The sequence below is a fragment of the Neolamprologus brichardi genome, chromosome 17 (assembly GCF_056152115.1).
Source record: "Neolamprologus brichardi isolate AB-2024 chromosome 17, ASM5615211v1, whole genome shotgun sequence".
NCBI lineage: Eukaryota > Metazoa > Chordata > Actinopteri > Cichliformes > Cichlidae > Neolamprologus > Neolamprologus brichardi.
In genome coordinates this window covers 21,479,140-21,499,048 of record NC_142120.1, presented here as the reverse complement: position 1 = coordinate 21,499,048, position 19,909 = coordinate 21,479,140, and the positions used below count along the sequence as shown (strand labels likewise).

At 40.9% G+C, this 19,909-nt stretch overlaps 1 protein-coding gene across 3 annotated transcripts; it reads left to right on the top strand.

Moving 5' to 3' along the window:
- Window positions 1-5,697: 5,697 nt before the first annotated feature.
- LOC118454194 (peroxisomal succinyl-coenzyme A thioesterase-like) lies at window positions 5,698-18,417 on the top strand. Of its 3 annotated transcripts, XM_087831115.1 has the most exons (11): window positions 5,698-5,724; window positions 10,722-10,938; window positions 12,882-12,981; window positions 13,421-13,605; window positions 13,803-13,963; window positions 14,680-14,808; window positions 16,715-16,797; window positions 16,863-16,956; window positions 17,067-17,147; window positions 17,938-18,079; window positions 18,293-18,417. In XM_087831115.1, the coding sequence occupies exons 1-11, from the start codon at window positions 5,698-5,700 to the stop codon at window positions 18,415-18,417; spliced, it is 1,344 nt and encodes a 447-aa protein (XP_087687241.1). The 3 variants fall into 3 exon arrangements, with proteins under 3 accessions (XP_087687241.1, XP_087687242.1, XP_087687243.1); XM_087831116.1 differs by lacking the exon at window positions 5,698-5,724 and having other exon boundaries at window positions 10,746-10,938; window positions 14,680-14,799; XM_087831117.1 differs by lacking the exon at window positions 5,698-5,724 and having other exon boundaries at window positions 10,746-10,938; window positions 14,680-14,799; window positions 16,715-16,801; window positions 16,876-16,956.
- Window positions 18,418-19,909: the final 1,492 nt, after the last annotated feature.

Below are 19,909 nucleotides of genomic sequence, written 5' to 3'. Positions count from 1 at the left end.
CTGAAACATCCAATATATCCACTATCCTCTGCACATGTCCAAGCCATTGCTTGTTTTTTCAACACTGTACAACTTGTCAGTTTCATCTCTGTCACAGTTCTGGAATCACTCTGACTAAAGCCTGCAAATCAGTGGCTCTTATTTCAGAGAACCAAAATTGCATTTAGTAACCATTTAATACTCATAGAGAGCACAAGTTCTGCCAAGTTCCACGAGACATATTTATACATCTGTCTTGTCAGTGCTTTCAGTTCAGTGACAGCATCCATGTTTATTAGTCAGCTGATATTTCAGAAACAGATATGTTTATGAACTAGGGCTGTCAACGTTAACGCATCATCACTGTTAACGAGCTTAAAATTTTAACGCGTTTAACCTATCTGGAGTGCAGAATGGACAAACTTTGGAGAAACTGCCCAAAATGCTTTGACAGAGACATTTCAGGGATTTTGAGTTATTCCAGATGGGTTAATTGTGTTAAATATTTTAATCACGTTAATTGTGATGACGGATTAATCCGCATTAATGTTGACAGCCCTATTATGAACACATGAAGACTGGAACAACAGGAAATGGTCCACTCTTGCTCTGAACAGCAATCAGGTCCCTCCAGATCTTCATATTGGACATTCTGCATTACTGACAGACAGGAGATGATGGTGACTGTCAATATCTGTAAACAATCAGTTAGAAAATATGTTGTGTTTTTTTCTGCAGAGTGAAGTCATTTTGGTAAACAAGACAGCGTGTGTGCCAAGAGAGGATAAGCTGTGTCTGGATGATGTTGATGTAGCATTGCTCTGACTGGGCCATGTTACTGGGAGGTTGAGTGGAGAACAAAGCTTCCTCCAGAAGTGACTGACAGAGGAGTCATCACCTCACAGAAGCTGTTTCTTTCAGGTGAACATAGATAATCCATCACTAAAGTGTTTCAGGAGTCTCGTGGTTTATTTCCACTGTGGACTTGAATGACATTGGCAGGTTTGATGCTAAAAATCTCTGCAAGTGTGAGCGTCCAGCTCTCCAAGTTCAGTCCAACATGACTGAACTTCCTTTCAACATTCAGAGTTGAAAAGGAAGCTGGCTACACTACACAGCTCCTCCTCGACTCCTCTCCTGCTCTCTGTACTGGATGTGCTGTCTTACTGACTGACGGCTGATGAAGAGTCCCTATGGAAACACTTGATTCATATATCAATTCTGTTATAGTGGAAGGACTCATTCTTCAGTGTCTGACAGATGAATGGGACGATGTGCAGATGATTTTCAGTGCTGCAGAGTGAACTGCTCTGTGAACAACTCCACTGTCAGACATGATGTAGAGTTCAGCATCACCCCTGTGTGTCTCTCTAGATCATTAGTGTATTTGAACTGTTCTGTCCTTCTACACACAGAGAGTCCTCCACCCCTTCTGTTTCACACTCACGCACCTACTCAATCAGTATTTTATTTCATCTTTTTATTCACGGATATTCTGCAGTCAGAATTAAACTACAGATCATGTCTGTTTAGGACATTTACAGAACAGCATTTACAGCCATGTATACAGTGCAGCTTAGTTGGCTGTCAACCCTTGCAAAGTGTCTGCTTATCACTATGTTTCTTTATGTTGTAATGTCACCCTGTGGAATGATTGAGAACTGCAGTTAATGTTCACTTTATATCTCATAAGATAAGATAAGATAACCTTTATTAGTCTCACACGTGGGAAATTTGTTTTGTCACAGCAGGAAGTGGACAGTGCAAAAGTTATGGAGCAAAAATTAGAATACAATAAGAATAAATACAGTACACAACTGTACAGAATAGAATAAAATACTATATACAGTAGAATAAAATAGAATAAAATATACAATAAGATAAAAATAGAATACAAATGCTATATACAACTGAGTAAAAATACAACGATGTCAGAAAAGATTATTGCACATTAGTGTTATTGCACATTTGTGGATGTGTGTGTTTGATCAGTTAAAGTCTTTGTTGTGCAGTCTGACAGCAGTGGGGAGGAAAGACCTGCGAAATCTCTCCGTCCCACACCGTAGTGCTGCAGTCTCCCACTGAAGGAGCTGCTCAGTGCTGTCAGAGTGTCCTGCATGGGGTGGGAGATGTTGTCCAACAGGGATGACCTCCACTGAGTCCAGAGGGCATCCTAGAACAGAGCTGGCCCTTCGGATCAGCCTGTTCAGTCTCTTCCTGTCCCCAGCAGAGATGCTGCCGCCCCAGCAGACCACACCATAAAAGATGGCTGAGGCCACCACAGAGTCATAGAAGGTCTTCAGGAGTGGGCCCTCCACTCCAAACGACCTGAGTCTCCGCAGCAGGTACAGCCTGCTCTGCCCTTTCCTGTAGAGGGCGTCTGAGTTATAAGTCCAGTCCAGTCTGTTGTTCAGATGAACACCAAGGTACCTGTAGCTGTCCACAGCCTCAATGTCTATACCTTGGATGTTCAGTGGTTGCAGTGGAGGATGTTTGTGCCTGCGGAAGTCTACAACCAGCTCCTTGGTTTTACTGGCGTTGATCTGGAGGTAGTTCAGCTGACACCAGTCCACAAAGTCTTGAGTCAGTCCTCTGTACTCCTTGTCATCCCCACCAGTGATGAGGCCGACTATTGCAGAGTCATCAGAGAACTTCTGCAGGAAGCACTGGGTGGAGTTGTGGGAGAAGTCTGCAGTGTAGATGGTGAAGAGGAACGGAGCCAGAACCATTCCCTGTGGGGCCCCCTTACTGCAGCCGACCCTGTCCGACACACAGCCCTGAGTCTTCACATACTGTGGTCGGTTGGTGAGGTAGTCCAGAATCCATGTAGTGAGGTGATGGTCCACTCCAGAGTTCTCCAGCTTGTCCTTCAGGGAAGAATGGTGTTGAAGGCACTGGAGAAATCAAAGAACATGATTCTCACAGTGCTCCCAGCGGTATCCAGGTGAGCGAGGGAACGATGTAGGAGGTGAATGACGGCATCATCCGCTCCAATGCCAGGCTGGTAGGCAAACTGAAGTGGGTCCATTGATGAGCTCACCAGGCGCCGAAGCTGAGCCAGGACCAACCGCTCCAGGGTCTTCATCAGGTGGGATGTCAGAGCCACCGGCCTGTAGCTGTTGAGGTCCTTGGGGCGTGAAGTCTTTGGCACTGGTACAACACAGGAGGTTTTCCAGAGCTGTAGGACTCTTCCCAGCCTCAGGCTCAGGTTGAAGAGGTGCTCCATAACACCACACAGTTGGTCCGCACAGGACCTGGCGACCCTCGAGCTGATGCCATCTGAGCCCGCTGCCTTCTTGCCATTAATCCTCCTCAGTTCCCTCCTAACCTGGGTGGTTGAGAGAGACAGGCTGGAGCCTTGTGTTGAGTGTGTATTGGATGCTGTTGTTGGGGTGGGGAGGAGTGAGCAGGGTGAATAGAGGAGGTGTGAAGTGTCTGAGGTGTCAGAGGCGGAACAGCAGCAGTGGGGGTGGGTGAGTCTGCAGCCGATGTTGGAGACTGCCTCATGGCTGAATCGGGCACCCTCCGTGCGCAATGACCATTCTTTAATCAGGACAGGGTTATATTTGTGTCCCCCTATGACAGGAATAAGAGGCTTTTATTTAGGCTTTTAAGGTATGGACATTGAGGCTGTGGACAGCTACAGGTACCTTGGTGTTCATCTGAACAACAAACTGGACTGGACTCATAATTCAGACGCCCTCTACAGGTAAGGGCAGAGCAGGCTGTACCTGCTGCGGAGACTCAGGTCTTTTGGAGTGAAGAGCCCACTCCCGAAGACCTACGTTAACGTGTTGGCCGTCCAGCCCCACGCACGGGGCGATCCGCGATAGCTTGTTAACGGAGATTTGCCGTGTTGTGGCGTTAACGTCATTTCAACAAGATTAATGCTGACAGCACTAGTGGGAACACAACGAATATGACTGCACATTTACTCCGACAGCATCCTAGTGCAAAGACAAGTGGAAGCAGACAAAAACAACAAGCACGCATGCTACAAACTTTACCCGAGTCATTTAGACAGCCGTTAGCACATGAGTCTCCTTATGGGGACCTGATATGTTTAATATGCTGCTGAGAATATAGCCCAGAAGAAGTGTATAGTATAGCTTTTATTTTGGAAAGAGCCATTTCTCTGTAATAAACTCTCTTTTCCAAAGATGAGTGATTTCTCGATCAGATTTATTTTTTTATTACTTTGTTGTTTAAAAACTAAATTTAAAAACTGTACTTTTGAGTTAAAATATATATTTATAATTTTAATAAATGACAACTTAAAAAGGCAAGAACATTTTTTTTTTGTATCGAAAAAATATCGAACCGTGACACCAAAGTATCGAACTGAACCGAACTGTGAATTTTGTGTATCGTTGCACCCCTAATAGATATATATATATATACATACATATATATATCAAACAGAATATCACGTTTCTGATCAAATTATCTAATAGATGACTTTTTGTTATATTTTGTCATTATAAATATTATGATAGTAGCTCAGTATGGATAATTGAACCACAGAATATGAAAACAAACGAGCATTAGGATACTTGGGGTGTACCAGTATAATGCTCGTATCTGTTGTTTAGTGTTTCCAGCAATTAACATTATAATCTCAACAACCAAAACATGATGTCTGACCTCAGAGTGTCGAGTCTACAGTGTGGGCTCCTCACAAGGTCAGACAGTTGTTCTGCTCCTGAATCCATCAAGCTGTTGAAACTCAGGTTGAGGTTTTTCACATGGAAGCAGTTAGACTTCAGAGCTGGGACAAGTGTAGCACACCTGGTCTCTGACAGTTTGCAGCCATACAATCTACACAAAGAATAGAGCATGTGAATAAAACCATTGATTATACAGCTGTCAGTCTGCCCCAGGGCAGCTGTGGCTACAACTGTAGCTTGCCTCCACCAGTGTGTGAATGTGAGAGTGAATGAATTGTGGAGTTGTAAAGCGCTTTGGGTGCCTAGAAAAGTGCTATATAAATGATTCCATGATCCATGATTATTATTATTATTATTATTATTATTATTATTATTATTATTATTATTATTATTATTATTATGTGTTTTTAAATGTTGCTGTTCACAATACTGTCCTAATCAGTGACCATTTCTGAAATAAAATTGAATGACATTTCCCTTCAACGTTACACCATTATGACAGTATCACGGTTCTGGGTCTTTGTGACCCAGCATTTTGAGTTTTTGTATTTTTTATATTATGGTTTATTTTCTGAGTCCTTGGTTGTACCATTTTGATTATTGTCATTTCCCTAGGTTTCAATTACGGCTGTCACGGGTTTAGTTCTTAGGTTTTGTGTGATGGCTCCCCTGTGTTCCGTGTTATGTCTACTGTGCCATTCTCTCCCATGTTCCAGGTCCCTATGTTCTGTCTCCCCAGTCTGTTAAGTTTACATGTCTAGAGTTTAGTTGGTGTGTTTACTGTTTTACTTTGACAGTATCTGTCTCATGTCATTGTTTCTAGTTTTGCTTCCCTTGTCTTATCTAGTCCAATTACTCCCAGCTGTGCTCTCCTTCTGTGTCTCATTTCCATCGTTATCTCTCAGTGTATTTAAGCCCTGTGTTTCTCTTTGTTAGTGTCGCGTCCTCCCTCATAGCTGTGTGTGATTAGCCTTTTTCGCTGTGTATGAGTTATTATTAGTTTTCCCAGTTTGGTTTTGTATCGTTTGGCCTTGTTTTCAGCAATAAAGCCATGCTTTTGAGTTCACGTTCCATATCGGTGAGTATTGCATTTGGATCCTCTCCTGCCTACACACAGCTGTTTTGTGACAGACACCTACATTCTTCACCCTAAACTATGACAAATTTTGAACACAGCAAAATTGTCCATAAAAATAAAAAACCATAGGACACCTGAATTAAAAAACAAACAAACACACACACTTACCTCTAAGTTGTATATGGAAAAAAAAGGGTGTTGTTAGCGTGGGACCCGGTAATGTGGGGAAGTAACAATAATAATAATAATAATAATGTTTAAAAAGTCCATATGACAAAGCGGGTTCTGTTTACAATTAAAAACTAAGTAGCAAAGCTACTTCCAATATCAAGTTATTAAAAACAAAACGATGACAACAAAAATTAGAAGCTCATCAAAAATAACAAAATCAAATCACTCTCAGACATCTGACACAGTCCTCTAACCAGAAAGAAGACTTCAATTGCCACAAACACAGACTACTTGCTGAAGAACAAAAGCTATATGGTCCTCAGGTTTTCCTATCTCAGATTACTGTGAGGTAACCTTTTTTTTTTTTTTAAACCTAGAGAACAGAATTGTTGATTTTTATCCTCGACTATTGGTTTGGTGTATGGATTGTAAAGGACCCAATATGAAAGACACTGGAGGCAGAGCATTCTAACTAAAAGTAATCTTCAGTAGCCATATCTAAAAGGAAAACCAGTACTGAAAGTAGTGAAAACAGATTACTAACACATAACATATCACACTAGGCCACAAATATATCCAATGCATCACCACGGGGGAGGGGGGCAGAGACGGGGAACATTACATTCATCACACAGCATAGGTGTCAGTATATAAGGGACTTGCTTAACACTTCAAACTAAGGCACATTCAGTAAACTGACCTCAGAGTTTCCAGTCTACAATTTGGGCTCTTCAATGCAGCAGACAGCAGATCCACTCCTGAATCCTGCATCACATTCAAGCTCAGGTCCAGCTCTGTCACATGGGAGTTCTTGGCCTTTAGAGCTGAGGCTATGGTTTCATAGTGAGTCAGTGACAGTTGACATCCAGAAAGTCTACAATGACAGATACATTTTTAAAAATGTCTTATAACGATCGCACGTTTTTCATTTCATGTGGAAATGGGGTGCTCACGCACAAATCTGTGGTTATCTTATATTTGCCTACTAGATGTCCTCATCAGTTTACTCCCTTGTCCTTTGCCCTAAAGGCCCAAAGGTGTACAAATGCAGATATGATAATCATGTAGATTTGAATTAGGTGTGAAAAAGTGATGCAATGGTGGCCTTCTGATGCCAAGTCACCCAAAATGACCTTGCATCTAAAAACTTGGTCAATAACACTCAAGGCAACAACAAAGCAAAGACAAAACAAACAACCACAACAATGAGAACCACAGTCACATTTTTTTTTTTTTTTTTTATTACTGCATCCATCCACTTATGCTTATATGCTGAGCCAATCCAGAATGGCCGAAAACCTCACACTATCTAAGGGAGAGGCCAGGTCTAACAGTATTCTTTCTCAAATAATGGATTGGGCAAAATAAATGTAAATAATAGCAATAATTTCAGTAACAAGGACAACCTTTAGCCTTATATCATTGTACATCATATGCACTACCCTCATTCTTTTATCACTACAAAAGATAAATAAAAAGAGAAAACCCACACAGAAAAATAATCAGCCACAAAAACAAAAAAAAGAACAGCTTAATTAACACTGATTTAAGATGTTAATCACACCTTGTCTCTCCGAGCCTTTCTGCAGTTCCTCACAGCTGGAATCAATTTCCATTTTCCCACCAATGTTGTGTTAAACTTCCACAGATCCAACTCATCCAGAACCTCTTCAAATGTTTGCAGCATTAAGACCAGAAAAGTGCACTGGGACTCGAAAAGGGCTCTCCCCAAGGGCGTAGATTTGGCATGGACGGAAGGGACATGTTCCCACCAATAATTTGATCTATTCGAGTAAAGAAAATCAATGCCGATAGAAAGAAAAACGATCTGTCAACGTCTCATTCACCCAGTGGTGCCGAAAGAGTTAAATTACGTTCTCTACTGGAGTCCTACCTTATGTGACAAATATGGCCAATGTGATTGGCTGTGCCTTTCAGGGAGCTCTGTTTAGTTTTAGCAGCAGCAAGCCTGCGCTGCGAGGACCTGCAAAGAGGAGAGGATGGCAGCGCAACGGAAGAACTTGGATACAAGTATCTTTCAAAGAAACCTGTAAGTCACTTAAAGCCAAATTAACTCATAAAATGTGTCCATCATAATAACGTTACAGGCTATGCTAGGCTTTGGCCCACATCAGTCTAAAATTGTATGTAACCACGAATAACGTGTTTTGGAAACTAACTGCACAACAGGCAGCACTATTAGTTATCTCAGTCTCCCAGAGTAGCATTTTTAATTTTGATTGAAACTGTCAGAGAAAACGGCAGCCTCGAGCAGGCCAGGATATTAGTTTAGAGGCTGTTAAAATTATGTCTAACATTAAAATGTTGCTGACACAATAATTTCATCCTAATGGTCCTGACATATTCATAGGGTTAATTTTTGAGACAAAATATCATGAGGTAGTCATGATTTTGCAAATATTCCACCTTGTAGTGCAGTTTGCACAAATTGTTTTAAAAATGCACTCACCCTGCAAACATTACTGATGAGTCAAGATCTGCACAAATTGACAGAAACACTGAAGCAGCTACACATTTTATTCTTATTGTCATGTATGTCCTATTTGTCAGGTGACAGAAGAGCCAACACAAAGCTCAGAGAGTAATGGTGATACAAGATCACAGGTGGAATTGGATGATGACTTGTTGGTTCATTACTGTATTTGAAGCATATGTGTGACTGCATGTATTTGGAATGTCTCACTGTTATTTATCAGGTGACAGAGGCAGCTCTGCCATGTTGTAGCTCAGACAGAGGTGAAGAGGCGAGGTCACAGGTGACTGACTGATGATTCGGTGCTATAGATTAACTAGTATTTATTATCATGACAGTTGTTAGGCTGCTGATGTAAGTTTTCATTAGTGTATATTTGACAAAGAATCTGAATTGACATGTCTTACTTTTTATATGGCACGAATCAATGTGTTATTTTCAGGTGGCAATATGTCGTAGTGCAGTCAGAGGGGAAGAGCCAGGGCCAAAGGTGAGGCACATCAAGCACAGAATAATAATTGTAATCTGAGGATAAAACGCAGGTACTGAGGCTGAAAGAAGCTTCAGTGCTCTCAGAAGACTAAAAACATGACTAAGGTTAACAATGACTCAAATGAGATTAAACAATGCTGCTGTATGCCATGTCCACCAGGAGCGACTGGACTGTATAGATGTAAAACAAATATGCCAGCAGTTTATCTCAGTGAGAGAAGGCATGTGTTTGGCTCCTTCACATAGTGGACATTGAGTTGTTGTGTGGGGCACCAGTAGTCCGTGTCTGTTGCTGTAACAGTAGTTCATGTTTAGAATAGAAAATCTCAGCTCACTGATTTGATTGGGGCAATAGTGTGCCTGAACTGTTGCATAATTTTGCTGAGAGATCTTTTACTTTGTGGTAATCTTAGATGAGTAGTTTTATGGACAAAAACCAGCAGGTCATTCAGTGTTCCATTAGTGCTAATGTATAAGAGATGTTGGTGTAGTATAACTGAAGTAATGTTGTTAAGTCCTTAAAGTCATATTCTTTTATTGTCATGACTGTATTTGAAGCTTTTTTTTTTGTTTGCATGACACCTGATTTATATGAAATATGGCTGAAGTAAACTAAACCCTAAAATACTTAGTCAGTCATTTGTTTAATAGTAATTTAACATTATATAATTCACATATAAAACTATGAATTGTGATTTTTAAATGGTTTAAAAGCACGTAGAATAGCATATGTAGGCAAGTATATTTCTCCTCTTTTTATTAAGAAGCAAAAACAAAAAGGGGGAAAAAAAAAAAAGAAACAGGGCAGAGTTTGGTGGTCGAATCATCCGTCCCCACCAATGCCAAAACCAAATCTACGCCCTTGGCTCTCCCTAATTTGGTCCTTGACCTGAGGAACCTCTGGACTCCAGAGAGAGACCATGAAGGAAGCGAACAAACAGGTCCAGGTGGCCATTTTTACTTTCGAGGGATTTCTGTATGACTCTCCACAAAAATGTATCCAAAAAGAATATATCTGTGGATGATGATGAATAAGATACTAAAGATTCAGGATAAATACAAAGACCATTTCTCAGGAACTTCTGAAGCACTTTTGTCTTCTAGTTGGTGTAACAGTGAAACATGTAGACTGCAGCCAGAAACTCCTGAAAGCTCCGATGAACAAAGTAGTAGACTGGTTTCTGAAAGATACCACATTCTCTTTTGAAGACATTTGTACAGACTCTTGAGTACAAAGAGACCCCTGCACCATTGATACCATGTTGCTCCATGTCTTCTCAGTAAAACACAATGTTTCCTTTCTCTAGATGTTCAAATGCCAGGCTTCCCAGCTTCAGAATATCTTTCTTATCAATCTCCATCAGTTTTTGTGGACCTGTTTTGTCCCTCATGGTACATAAAAGAGCTTTGAACGAAATATAGATTCAGAATCATTTTCCTGGACAGATGCAGGGGTTGTCCTTCCTTCTTTCGAGATAGTTACTCCTACATACACAAATACTTAAATACATGCATAAATGACAGCAAAGATTGCTATTGTGTGCCATATGATTAATAAACGGAAGTTAAAAAAATCCAAAACAACGAGATGTAATGGCTCGATACATGCTTTATTATCCATGTAAAGAAATCCCAGAAAGTTAACTTTGTTCATAACACACACACATGCCTTTATTGCGAGTTGATGCAAAGCAACTAGAAATAAAATTAACATCTGATTAAAAACCAAATAACATGGCTTTTTTGTCTGTTTGTTTGCATCTAAATCTGTGCTTTGAATTCAGCTTAGACCTGAACGTCACTGACGGACCAACCTGTCACTGTTACACTCCTGTCACAGTTTCTCTCCAGACTGCTCTCAGCCATGACACAGGCGGTTCCTCCGATCCTCTCCGTCACCCCGAGTCGGGCTCTGGTTGATGAGAAATTTCAAGTTTTGGTGGAGAATCTTCCTCCAGGATGCCCGGTAACCCTCCACTCCATCCACCACTCTGAGGACAAGAATGAATGGGAGGCATATGGTCACTACATCAGCGACCACAGAGGCGTCGTATCAGGTGGGTCACCGCTGGCTGCAGAAGACTTAGGATGCTGTCTCAGAGCTGGTCTTTGGAGGGTGAACAAGCTAAAAATGTTTGTTGGACAGTTTTTATTGGAATGTGAACTCGACTCCCTATGTGAGCAACTTCCTGTCCTGCTCATCATGCTTAAAGAGATTCTCACTCTTACCTCAGTAAGCTTTAAAACTCTTACCTGATGTTTTAGTTTGGGGTTTTGGCAGTTTCTGTTTCTTGGTTGATGCAGATGACTTCACTAAAACCGCTTTATTAGATTTTCTTTAATACAAAAAAGGCACTGTTGAATTTGGAGTGTGCTTTCTGAATTAATATGTAACTCATTGTCAGTTTATATTAATGATCAATGCGGAGATGGGTGACTTAGATTCTTTGAATTTTCTGCTGTTTAAAGAACATGTCACAGTTCTGTGTCATTTTGACTCAGCATTTTGAGTTATGTTTCGGTTTGATTTTGCATTATGGGTTGTATTCCTACTTAGGTTTTGTTCTTGTGCCCTCGTGTTTAGTGCAGGTTAGGTTTAGTGTCTTGTCTGCATCTTTGTAAATTGTTTCTTGTTCCGTTTTATTTTGAAGGTCCATGTCTTATGGCAATGCTACTCGTTTCGCTTCTTCTGTCTCGTTAGGTCTTATTTCTCCCGGCTGTGTTCCCACCTGTTCCTCGTTCCCTCATGTTCTTGTCTGTGTATTTATAGTGTGTATCCTCCAGTGTTCAGCATTGTGTCATCCCTCATTGCTGTGTTACGCTCCTGGTGTTTCCTCCTGAATTTCGATCTCCCAGTATAGTTTTGTTTTGTATGCTTTCCCCTGCCAGCAAATAAAGCTGTGGGGTTTTTTTTGTTTAAGTTACCGCGTCTGAGTCCTGCGTTTGGGTCCTTTCCTGCCTGCCTTCACACACAGCACATTCACCATGACAGAACATCAAATACAGTCTTGTGCACCCTGGAAGATTCCCTCCCTGTCTGCCTTGATTTAGATAAAAAAAAAAACACTGAAAACTGAACCACATCTGGACCTTAATAATCAATAAACTAACTTGTTACATTGCTTGATTTCAATTACTCAAAATATCATGCTCATGTATCATAATTAGGGAGTACTACTAAAATACTAAGATTATTATTAGTATTAGTATTAGTATTAGTAGTAGTAGTAGCTGTATTAATTGCTGAAATTATGATGCTTTCATTGCTGTGGGAATATTTAAATCCATTTATTGTACCTTCACACAACATTGATGTATATGTGTGTCTGTGTCTCTTCAAGGTGAGTATCACCTGCTAGTCTCTTAACAAGTCCTATTCGTGAATCCCAGGAGGTGGAAGGGCAGGACTATGGGCAGATGATCAGACCACTGACTTTGTTTACATTATATACAACACTGAAAATTAATTTACCGATGGCCACCTAATAAACAGGGTCTTTCTCAGGATATGGGGGCTATTTTTGGTAAAGGCCATCTTCCGGATCCTATTTCTGTGATATGGTTTGGAAGCGATTCTGAGATTTTAGTTTGTCCTATTTGATCACTGGCAGAATAGTTAAAGCCACTCACACAGCACACTCATCCTTATATCCCATATGTTGATATCCTCCTGTTACAGTGATTGTTTTCCAGGTTGTGGTGTTCTTGTCAGTCTTCTCTGTCCTTGGCACAGATATGCTGTCCTGTTTTGTTAATTTAAAAAAGGGTGGGAAAGAAATTAAGATGGTAACTGATTATTGTCAGTGTGAGCTCTGCTCACAGACCTTTTTTACTGTGGTATTAATCAGTAAAGTAAGTAAAACTGTAAATGAAAAACGGTAAAGGAAAACACTAGAAAGAGTTAATTATGATACAATCAGATGGACTGGTAATGTAAAAAGATATGAAATAAAAGTGAAACAAAGTCAAACGGAATAAAATGGTTTTTATTTTCTTGTAGTTACCGAGGATTTGAGTTTTGGAGGCACGTATACGGGAAAAGAGCCCATGGGCTTGTTGTGGAGCATGCGGCCGGTCCCAGGCAGCCGTGAAGGCCTCAGGTAAGAATTTGGTGGTCATCTTGCCGAGCTCGTGGCGTGTAAAGGAGCTTAAGTTATCACATCAATATTTATGTCGATTATACCAGTTTCGGCACGCCAAGGACTGACTTGTACGCCTTTCGGGAGGTAACAACAGACATAATTAGGCTGCATAAAGCCAACGGTGAAAGTCTTTGTTTAGAAAAAAATCCTGTCTCCATTTAAAAAAAAAAAAAAAAAAAAAAAAAAAAAAAAAAAAAAAACAGCAGCCTGTAATGTCATAAGGAATTACAATACTCATCTTGGCAACACTGCACAGGGAAAAGAAAGGAGTAATAGATATTTGTTTAATTTTGTGCATTGAAGGACATATGACTAACACCATGACTAATGTGTGTGTGTATGTGGGTGGACTACCCTTTGTTTATTTTGTTCAATAACTCGTATCATTTCTGGTCAGGTTAAGGAAGATAAACGTGTGCACACCAATGCTGGTCAACATCTCAGTCCACAGTGGACACGAGGACTTCAGGGGCCGGACCCCTCTGGCATCAGCACTCGCAGAGAGATGGTACATGGCTCCTGGTGTCAAGAGAATTGATATTAATAAGCAAGGAGTGCAGGGGACCCTGTTTATACCACCAGGTACACCGGAAATAAAACAATTTTTTTTTTTTTTTTTTTTTTTTTTAAATAATCTAGATTTTGTGAGATGGATGGATGACACTTCTGACCCCGAAATTACTACATGAGGAATATCCTCTTTTCCTGACATCAAACAGAACTAAGAGTAGAAAAAACTGACTAAAATACTGTGTTTGATTCTGTTTTTTTCCCCTCAGGTCCTGGACCCTTCCCTGCACTGCTAGACATGTGGGGAGGCGGTGTAGGGCTGCAGGAGTATCGCTCTGCCTTGTTGGCATCTCGTGGTTACGTTTCTTTCACGCTGGATTACCTAAGGTCTGAACACCTGTCAGCAGATGTAGAGTTTAAGTACTTCGAGGTTTGTGCGATTTACATACTAATGTGTTTTATGGGGTTTTTTGTTTTGTCTTTTTGGACAAATGAAATTTTTTTTTTTTTTTTTTTTTTTTTTTTTTTTTACTTGCACTTCCAGTTTTACATGATTAGTAATTAAACTCTGGGTGAAATCATTCAAAATAATAAAAAAAAAAAATCTTTCAATCTTCACTGTGAGTGGATAGCACAATCTAATTTTTCTTCAATACCATAATATCTAACACATTTCATTTATTTATTTCACACTTGATTCAACAGTTTCCACAGATAGTTCTTTCAGACAAACCAACCACACTTTCTCTTGGTATAGCACTGCAACTATGCTTGAAAAGGAGCAGGAAGAAGAAAATATTCTTTTTAAACCCTGCCCCCTATCTGCAATCCAACTTATATTACAAGTGGGCACCAAAAATCAAGGAACAAACTAACATTTATCTCCGGTCCAAACGCAAACCAAACAACAAATTTACAATCAGCAATATACCGCTTCACATAGTAACAAGGAGAAAAGATAAGTAAATAGAATAAAATGAGGCAAAAAATAAAGGATCCTCTTTCAATTAACTCAATATGAAGAATATGAACGAAATTTGAGTTATCATTTTAGACATGTAACACTTTTTAAAACAATGTAAATTTATACATATTAAAAACAAGGTTTTAATATCTCATTAATTTCCAGTATCACTCTCCTATTAGACAGCATTTAACATTATTAGGAACCATCCTCAAGTGATACCAGACAGAGTTGGAATTCTTGGTATTTCCCTGGGTGCCGTGGTGGCCTTCGACTTAACAGCCTGCAGCACCATTATTAAGGTAAACGTGGTGGGTAAGATTTCCTTCCTCCTTGATGCTGTGATATTGTGGATTGACAGTGATCAAACTGATTGTCAGTCTCTCGTAACAGTTCGGTGTCCTGTGGATTTGGTGGCTGTCAGGCGTGAGGGCCCCGGTGGTCTGATCGCCACTTGAAAAGTCTGGCTGTAGGTATTTAGGATGTGGCTTCTCTGGTAGGAAAGGAGCCTGAACTTCTTAACCACCAGAAAAGTCGGAAATGAGACCGTCTTTAGCATCCTGAAAAGGGTCTAGACCAGGGGTGGCCAATTCCAGGCCCCGAGGGCCGGTGTCATGCAGGTTTTAGATCTCACCTTGGGTCATCACACCTGAATCACATGATTAGTTCATTACCAGGCCTCTGGAGAACTTCAGGACATGTTGAGGACCTAATTTAGCCATTTAAATCAGCTGTGTTGGTTCAAGGACACATCTACAACCTGCAGGGACACCGGCCCTCGAGGCCTGGAGTTGCCCATCCCTGGTCTAGACTCTTTCACTATGGAGTTGCCCTTGGTGAGAGGCAGCATGCAGGTGTGGGTATACTATTTTCTACTCTGTTCAGTGGGTCCTGACTGCTGTTTGCACCTAATAACAATTTTTCTTAGAGTGGTGGATAAGGTGCTCCATCTTGGTACTCCATTGTCCTACTGGGTGAATTCGGCACTTAAGTGGGCAGATGAGGTGTAAAGTGAGGATGCTTGATGGACCTGGCCTGCCCAAATATATATTGAATGTGTGTTGCAAGCATGTAGCAAAGGCCCTAGTCTTCAAGATCTTGAATTTTTTACCTCTGACAGAACTTAAACAACATCCAGAGGGAGGCTGGGGATACAGAGTCTGAGTGGACCATGTTCCATTCATCGTCACTGCCAAGATATTTGTACAGAGTTTTGCCCATAAAATTATTGGGACCAGTCATAGTGGTTTCCTCAGAACCAGATTGACACCAGAGATGAAGGAATCCATTGAGCTGGAGAACGAGTATGTGGTGGAATTAAGGCACGATGGGACCACAGATCCGTGCTTTAAGCCATGTTTATTTATACATTTGTCCCACCACCACAAGAACCCTCTCAATCCTGCTTCCCCGTGATTTAACACCGCGGGCGTGATCTGCAGGTGTCGTACTGGTGCGTCCACAAGGCACCACAGACCACGCCCCACCACACACCCCATCGCTCGACTGAGGCCAGGGAGCCATCCAGCCAAACCTACCTACTCTTCCTCCCCCCCCCCCCCCCAACCCGACGACAGGGCAGTGTCTTTTGCTGAGGCCGCCCAAGTCTCCAGCGGTGATGGCAACGCTGGCCCGCCGGTCGGCCACCTGGCGAACTGGCATGACCGTGCAGGCACAGCCGTGAGCACCTGCTCACTGCCGGCTGGACCTCCATAGTCTCTGGCTGGAGCAGGTGCTCCACCACTCCGCGCAGGGTGGTGCCCAGGGGCATCTTTTCAGGTGGCGCTCGGTCTGTTCCCGCAGCTCTTCCTGCTGGCGACGCACCTCCACCGCCTGCTCCCACTGGATAGCCGCCGTGTCAGCAATCATCTGCGACAGCTCCTCCCTTCCCTGGCTCTGTTGTTGGCCTGTCTTGCCGCATCCTGGGTTTCACCACCAGTGTGGTGGAATTAAGGCACAACAGGACCACAGATCCGTGTTTTGAGCCATCTTTATTTTAACTTTGTGCAATTGAGGGGAAAAAAGATGCACATTTACATTTTTTCAGTATGACAAAAATAAGCACATAAAGGAGACCTTCAATGCAGATGGTCAAAATGGCAATTCCAGGAGGTTTAAACATTCATGTTTTGTTGAAAAACTAAGTTGGAAGCTGGTCTTTGGGTCTTTTAATTCAATGTGCAACATCAAATGTTTTGATTTATCATTGTGTTCCAGCCTCGCTGCATTGTTTGCATCAGCAGCAATCACCATCACCCACCTGGGACCACCCTGAAGGCCGCGTTTAAAATACTAAGCAAGTACGTACTGTTTGTCATTAAAATTTAATGATAATACAAATTATTGTTACTAATATGTATCATAGGCATTTTCACAAGGCACATTTCGATGAGAACTACTATATGAGCTGGAGAAGTTTTGCTCTGGATCTTATTGCTGACCCCTCAAACAACGTGGAAGTGAGTGCTGTATTATACTGCATTATACTACCAGTAGACCTAATGACCTCTCCAAGCCTGAGTTGGACCTCTTAGTTCCTGTGGGATGTTTAAATCTGCTTTGTTGACAGGTGGGGAGAATTAACTGCCCGATGCTACTGGTTAATGGCTGTGACGATCAGAATTGGCCTACAGTGGAGACAGCGGAGGAGGTTAGTGATGCTCTAAGACAGGGGTCTCAAACCCGTGGCCTGGGGTCCACTTATGGCCCACATCATCCCTGCTTGCAGGCCGTATATTGACATGAAGAAATATAATGCAATTTGGCCTTTGAAGTTACTTTTTTTTTTTTTTTTTTTTTTGTTAGGGAGAATTTGTTTTTTGTTGAAAGCAATATTAAAAAAGGTTCTTTAAAAAGTAAAACATTATTTAATATAAAGGCAATATGAGCAGAGAGCCCAAACATGTTGAGGGACTGGCTGTGTTAGTTCAGTGAGAGAGTTATTTGTAAAGAACTATTTTCACTAGTAGTCCAAAACTAATGCGTACACTTATTTCTGCATTTTTATTTTGTTAAATACAAACAAAATTATAGCAGAAGTGCTGCCACGTGTCTGGCCATTAAGAGAGAGTACCAGTTTATTTGGTAGTTTAATGAAAGGCTTCAGTTAAGAGTGAGGGGGGAAGAATATTGCGTTCACATTTGAATTTATGGCTTGTTATACAGTATTTGAACTTTTTTTTAAAAAAAAAATATTTGTGCGTGGTTTCTTGTGTTTTTTTTTTTTTTTTTTTTAAGTTTGTTTGTTGTTCTACTTGAACACCAAAGTGGCCCTCCAGTGAGATGACAGTGCCAGCAATGGACCACAGCTCATTTAAGTTTGAGACCCCTGTTCTAAGAGCATTGGTTTGTGTTCACACTCCAAAAACAATAAAAATTTCAGAATATGAACTTTGTTAAATGATGTCAGCATAAAATTAAAGTTGACCTCTGACCCACAGGTAGCCAGGTTGTTGCGTGAAGGTGGAAAGGAACACCTGCTGAGCAGATTAGCGTATCCGGGTGCTGGACACCTGATTGAGCCGCCATTCTCTCCTCATTTTAGAGCTACGAAATTTATCATACTAAACAGTAAAGAGAAGGGTCAGTTTCTTTCTCTCTCTCACATACTCGCACACACTTCAACCTGACTTCCAGGAAGAATTTCTGGTTGTAACCACTATATTAGGTACACCTGAAAATCAAGGGGTTGAATTTTGAGGTCCCTTAAAAATATGTTTACACACCAGGTTGCTAAAATCCTCTGCTTTGTGCTTTGTGATTTATTAGTTAGCTCTGTAACTGTGTGTGTTTCAGTGATATTACTGTGGGGAGGACACACCAAAGCTCATTCAGATGCTCAGGAAGACTCCTGGAGGAAGATCTTGAGTTTTCTGCAGCTTCACCTGTACCATAGCCCGAGTGTTAAAGCAAAACTGTGAGAGTCACATGATGTCGAATCACTGGTGTGATATACTTACCATGGTTTCATTCTGCAACTGCTTTACTTAGATGAGACTAATTAACCTCAGGTGAAGCCATGGTTGCCCGCCAGACAATAAGAAAACAAGTAGCTATTACAAACAAGAACGTAATAGGCAGTTAAATAAATAAAACAACAAAATGTGTAAAGCCGTGAGAGAAAGAACTTAAAGATACCTGGAAATTAGAAGATGAACAGAGACCATAGAGTCCAGCTAGCTTAAACACCAATGCTAGCGACTCAAGCCAACCAGACACATAAAAAGAAAAGTGTCAGTATGGCTCAAAGTCATGCAACACCAAAGGGGTTTGCAATACTTGATTCACCGCGATATGGATCTCTCAGCAAAGTGCAAGGATCTCCAAAACCGATTGAGACGTAACAATATTAGGATCTCAAAATGAAGTGAAGGAAAGGATATGGGCAGGTTTGTGAAACAACTACTTAAGAATGATAGTGACGTTCCTCAATGCAGCAATAAAAGATAAGATTATAGAGCAAGCATGGAGCCAGAGACAGGTCTTCTTCCAAGATAAACGGATCTTCTTCGATCAAGACTACACTCCCAGAGTAGAAAAGAAAAGAGCTAAGGTTCACGAAATCATAAAACAACTAAAATAAAAAGAGTGCAGGCGAAATGTCTGTACCTGGCAGAAGTGAAAATTAAATTGGATACCACAGAGAAGACCTTTGCAACACTAACAGAGGCTGCTGAAGGAACTCGCAGTCAAAATGCGCTGCAGAGAAAGAGGGGCACGGAGCTGTCAACACATTGTTAGATAGTTAAATATGTTTATTGTTTAAATAAGGGAAGCATATATTATTGTACAGAGATTATGACTTATTTACATTTTGTAAATTATAATGTAAGCAGAATCATTAACCCAATAAAGAGAAAAAAGCCTAAAGAAATTGCAGTGCTCTGTAACCTTGATCCAAGAAACTCACCTACCTGAGAGCATCTCATGAAGGTTGTTTTGTCATGGTAACTGGAACAATAGGAGGCATAAAAAGAATTTAAATGTGTATGCCCAAAATGAATGCACTTTTTTTAAAAGGTATTGCACCTTTTGTGGCAGATAAAAGAGGAGGAATTATACTTAGGTGAGGAGATTTTAATTTGTACTCTGAATACTAAACTAGACACATTACTGGTAATAATAAAACCTCAGTCCAAAATGACCTAGGTATGATTGTCACGATCCTGGGTCTTATGACCCAGTGTTTTGAGTTTTAGTTTATTTTGATGTTTATAGTATTTGGTTAAGCTCATTAGTTTTTCTATTTCATTTGTTATTAGATTCCCCTTGTGTCTTCCAACCTCTGTTAAGTCTCCCTTGCCCTTCATGCGTTTCATGTCTGTCTTACGTTGTCAAGTTCAGGTTGTCATGTCTGCGTCTCATTATGTTTCCTGTTTTATTTTGAAGGGGTCCTGTGTTCCTATGTTCAAT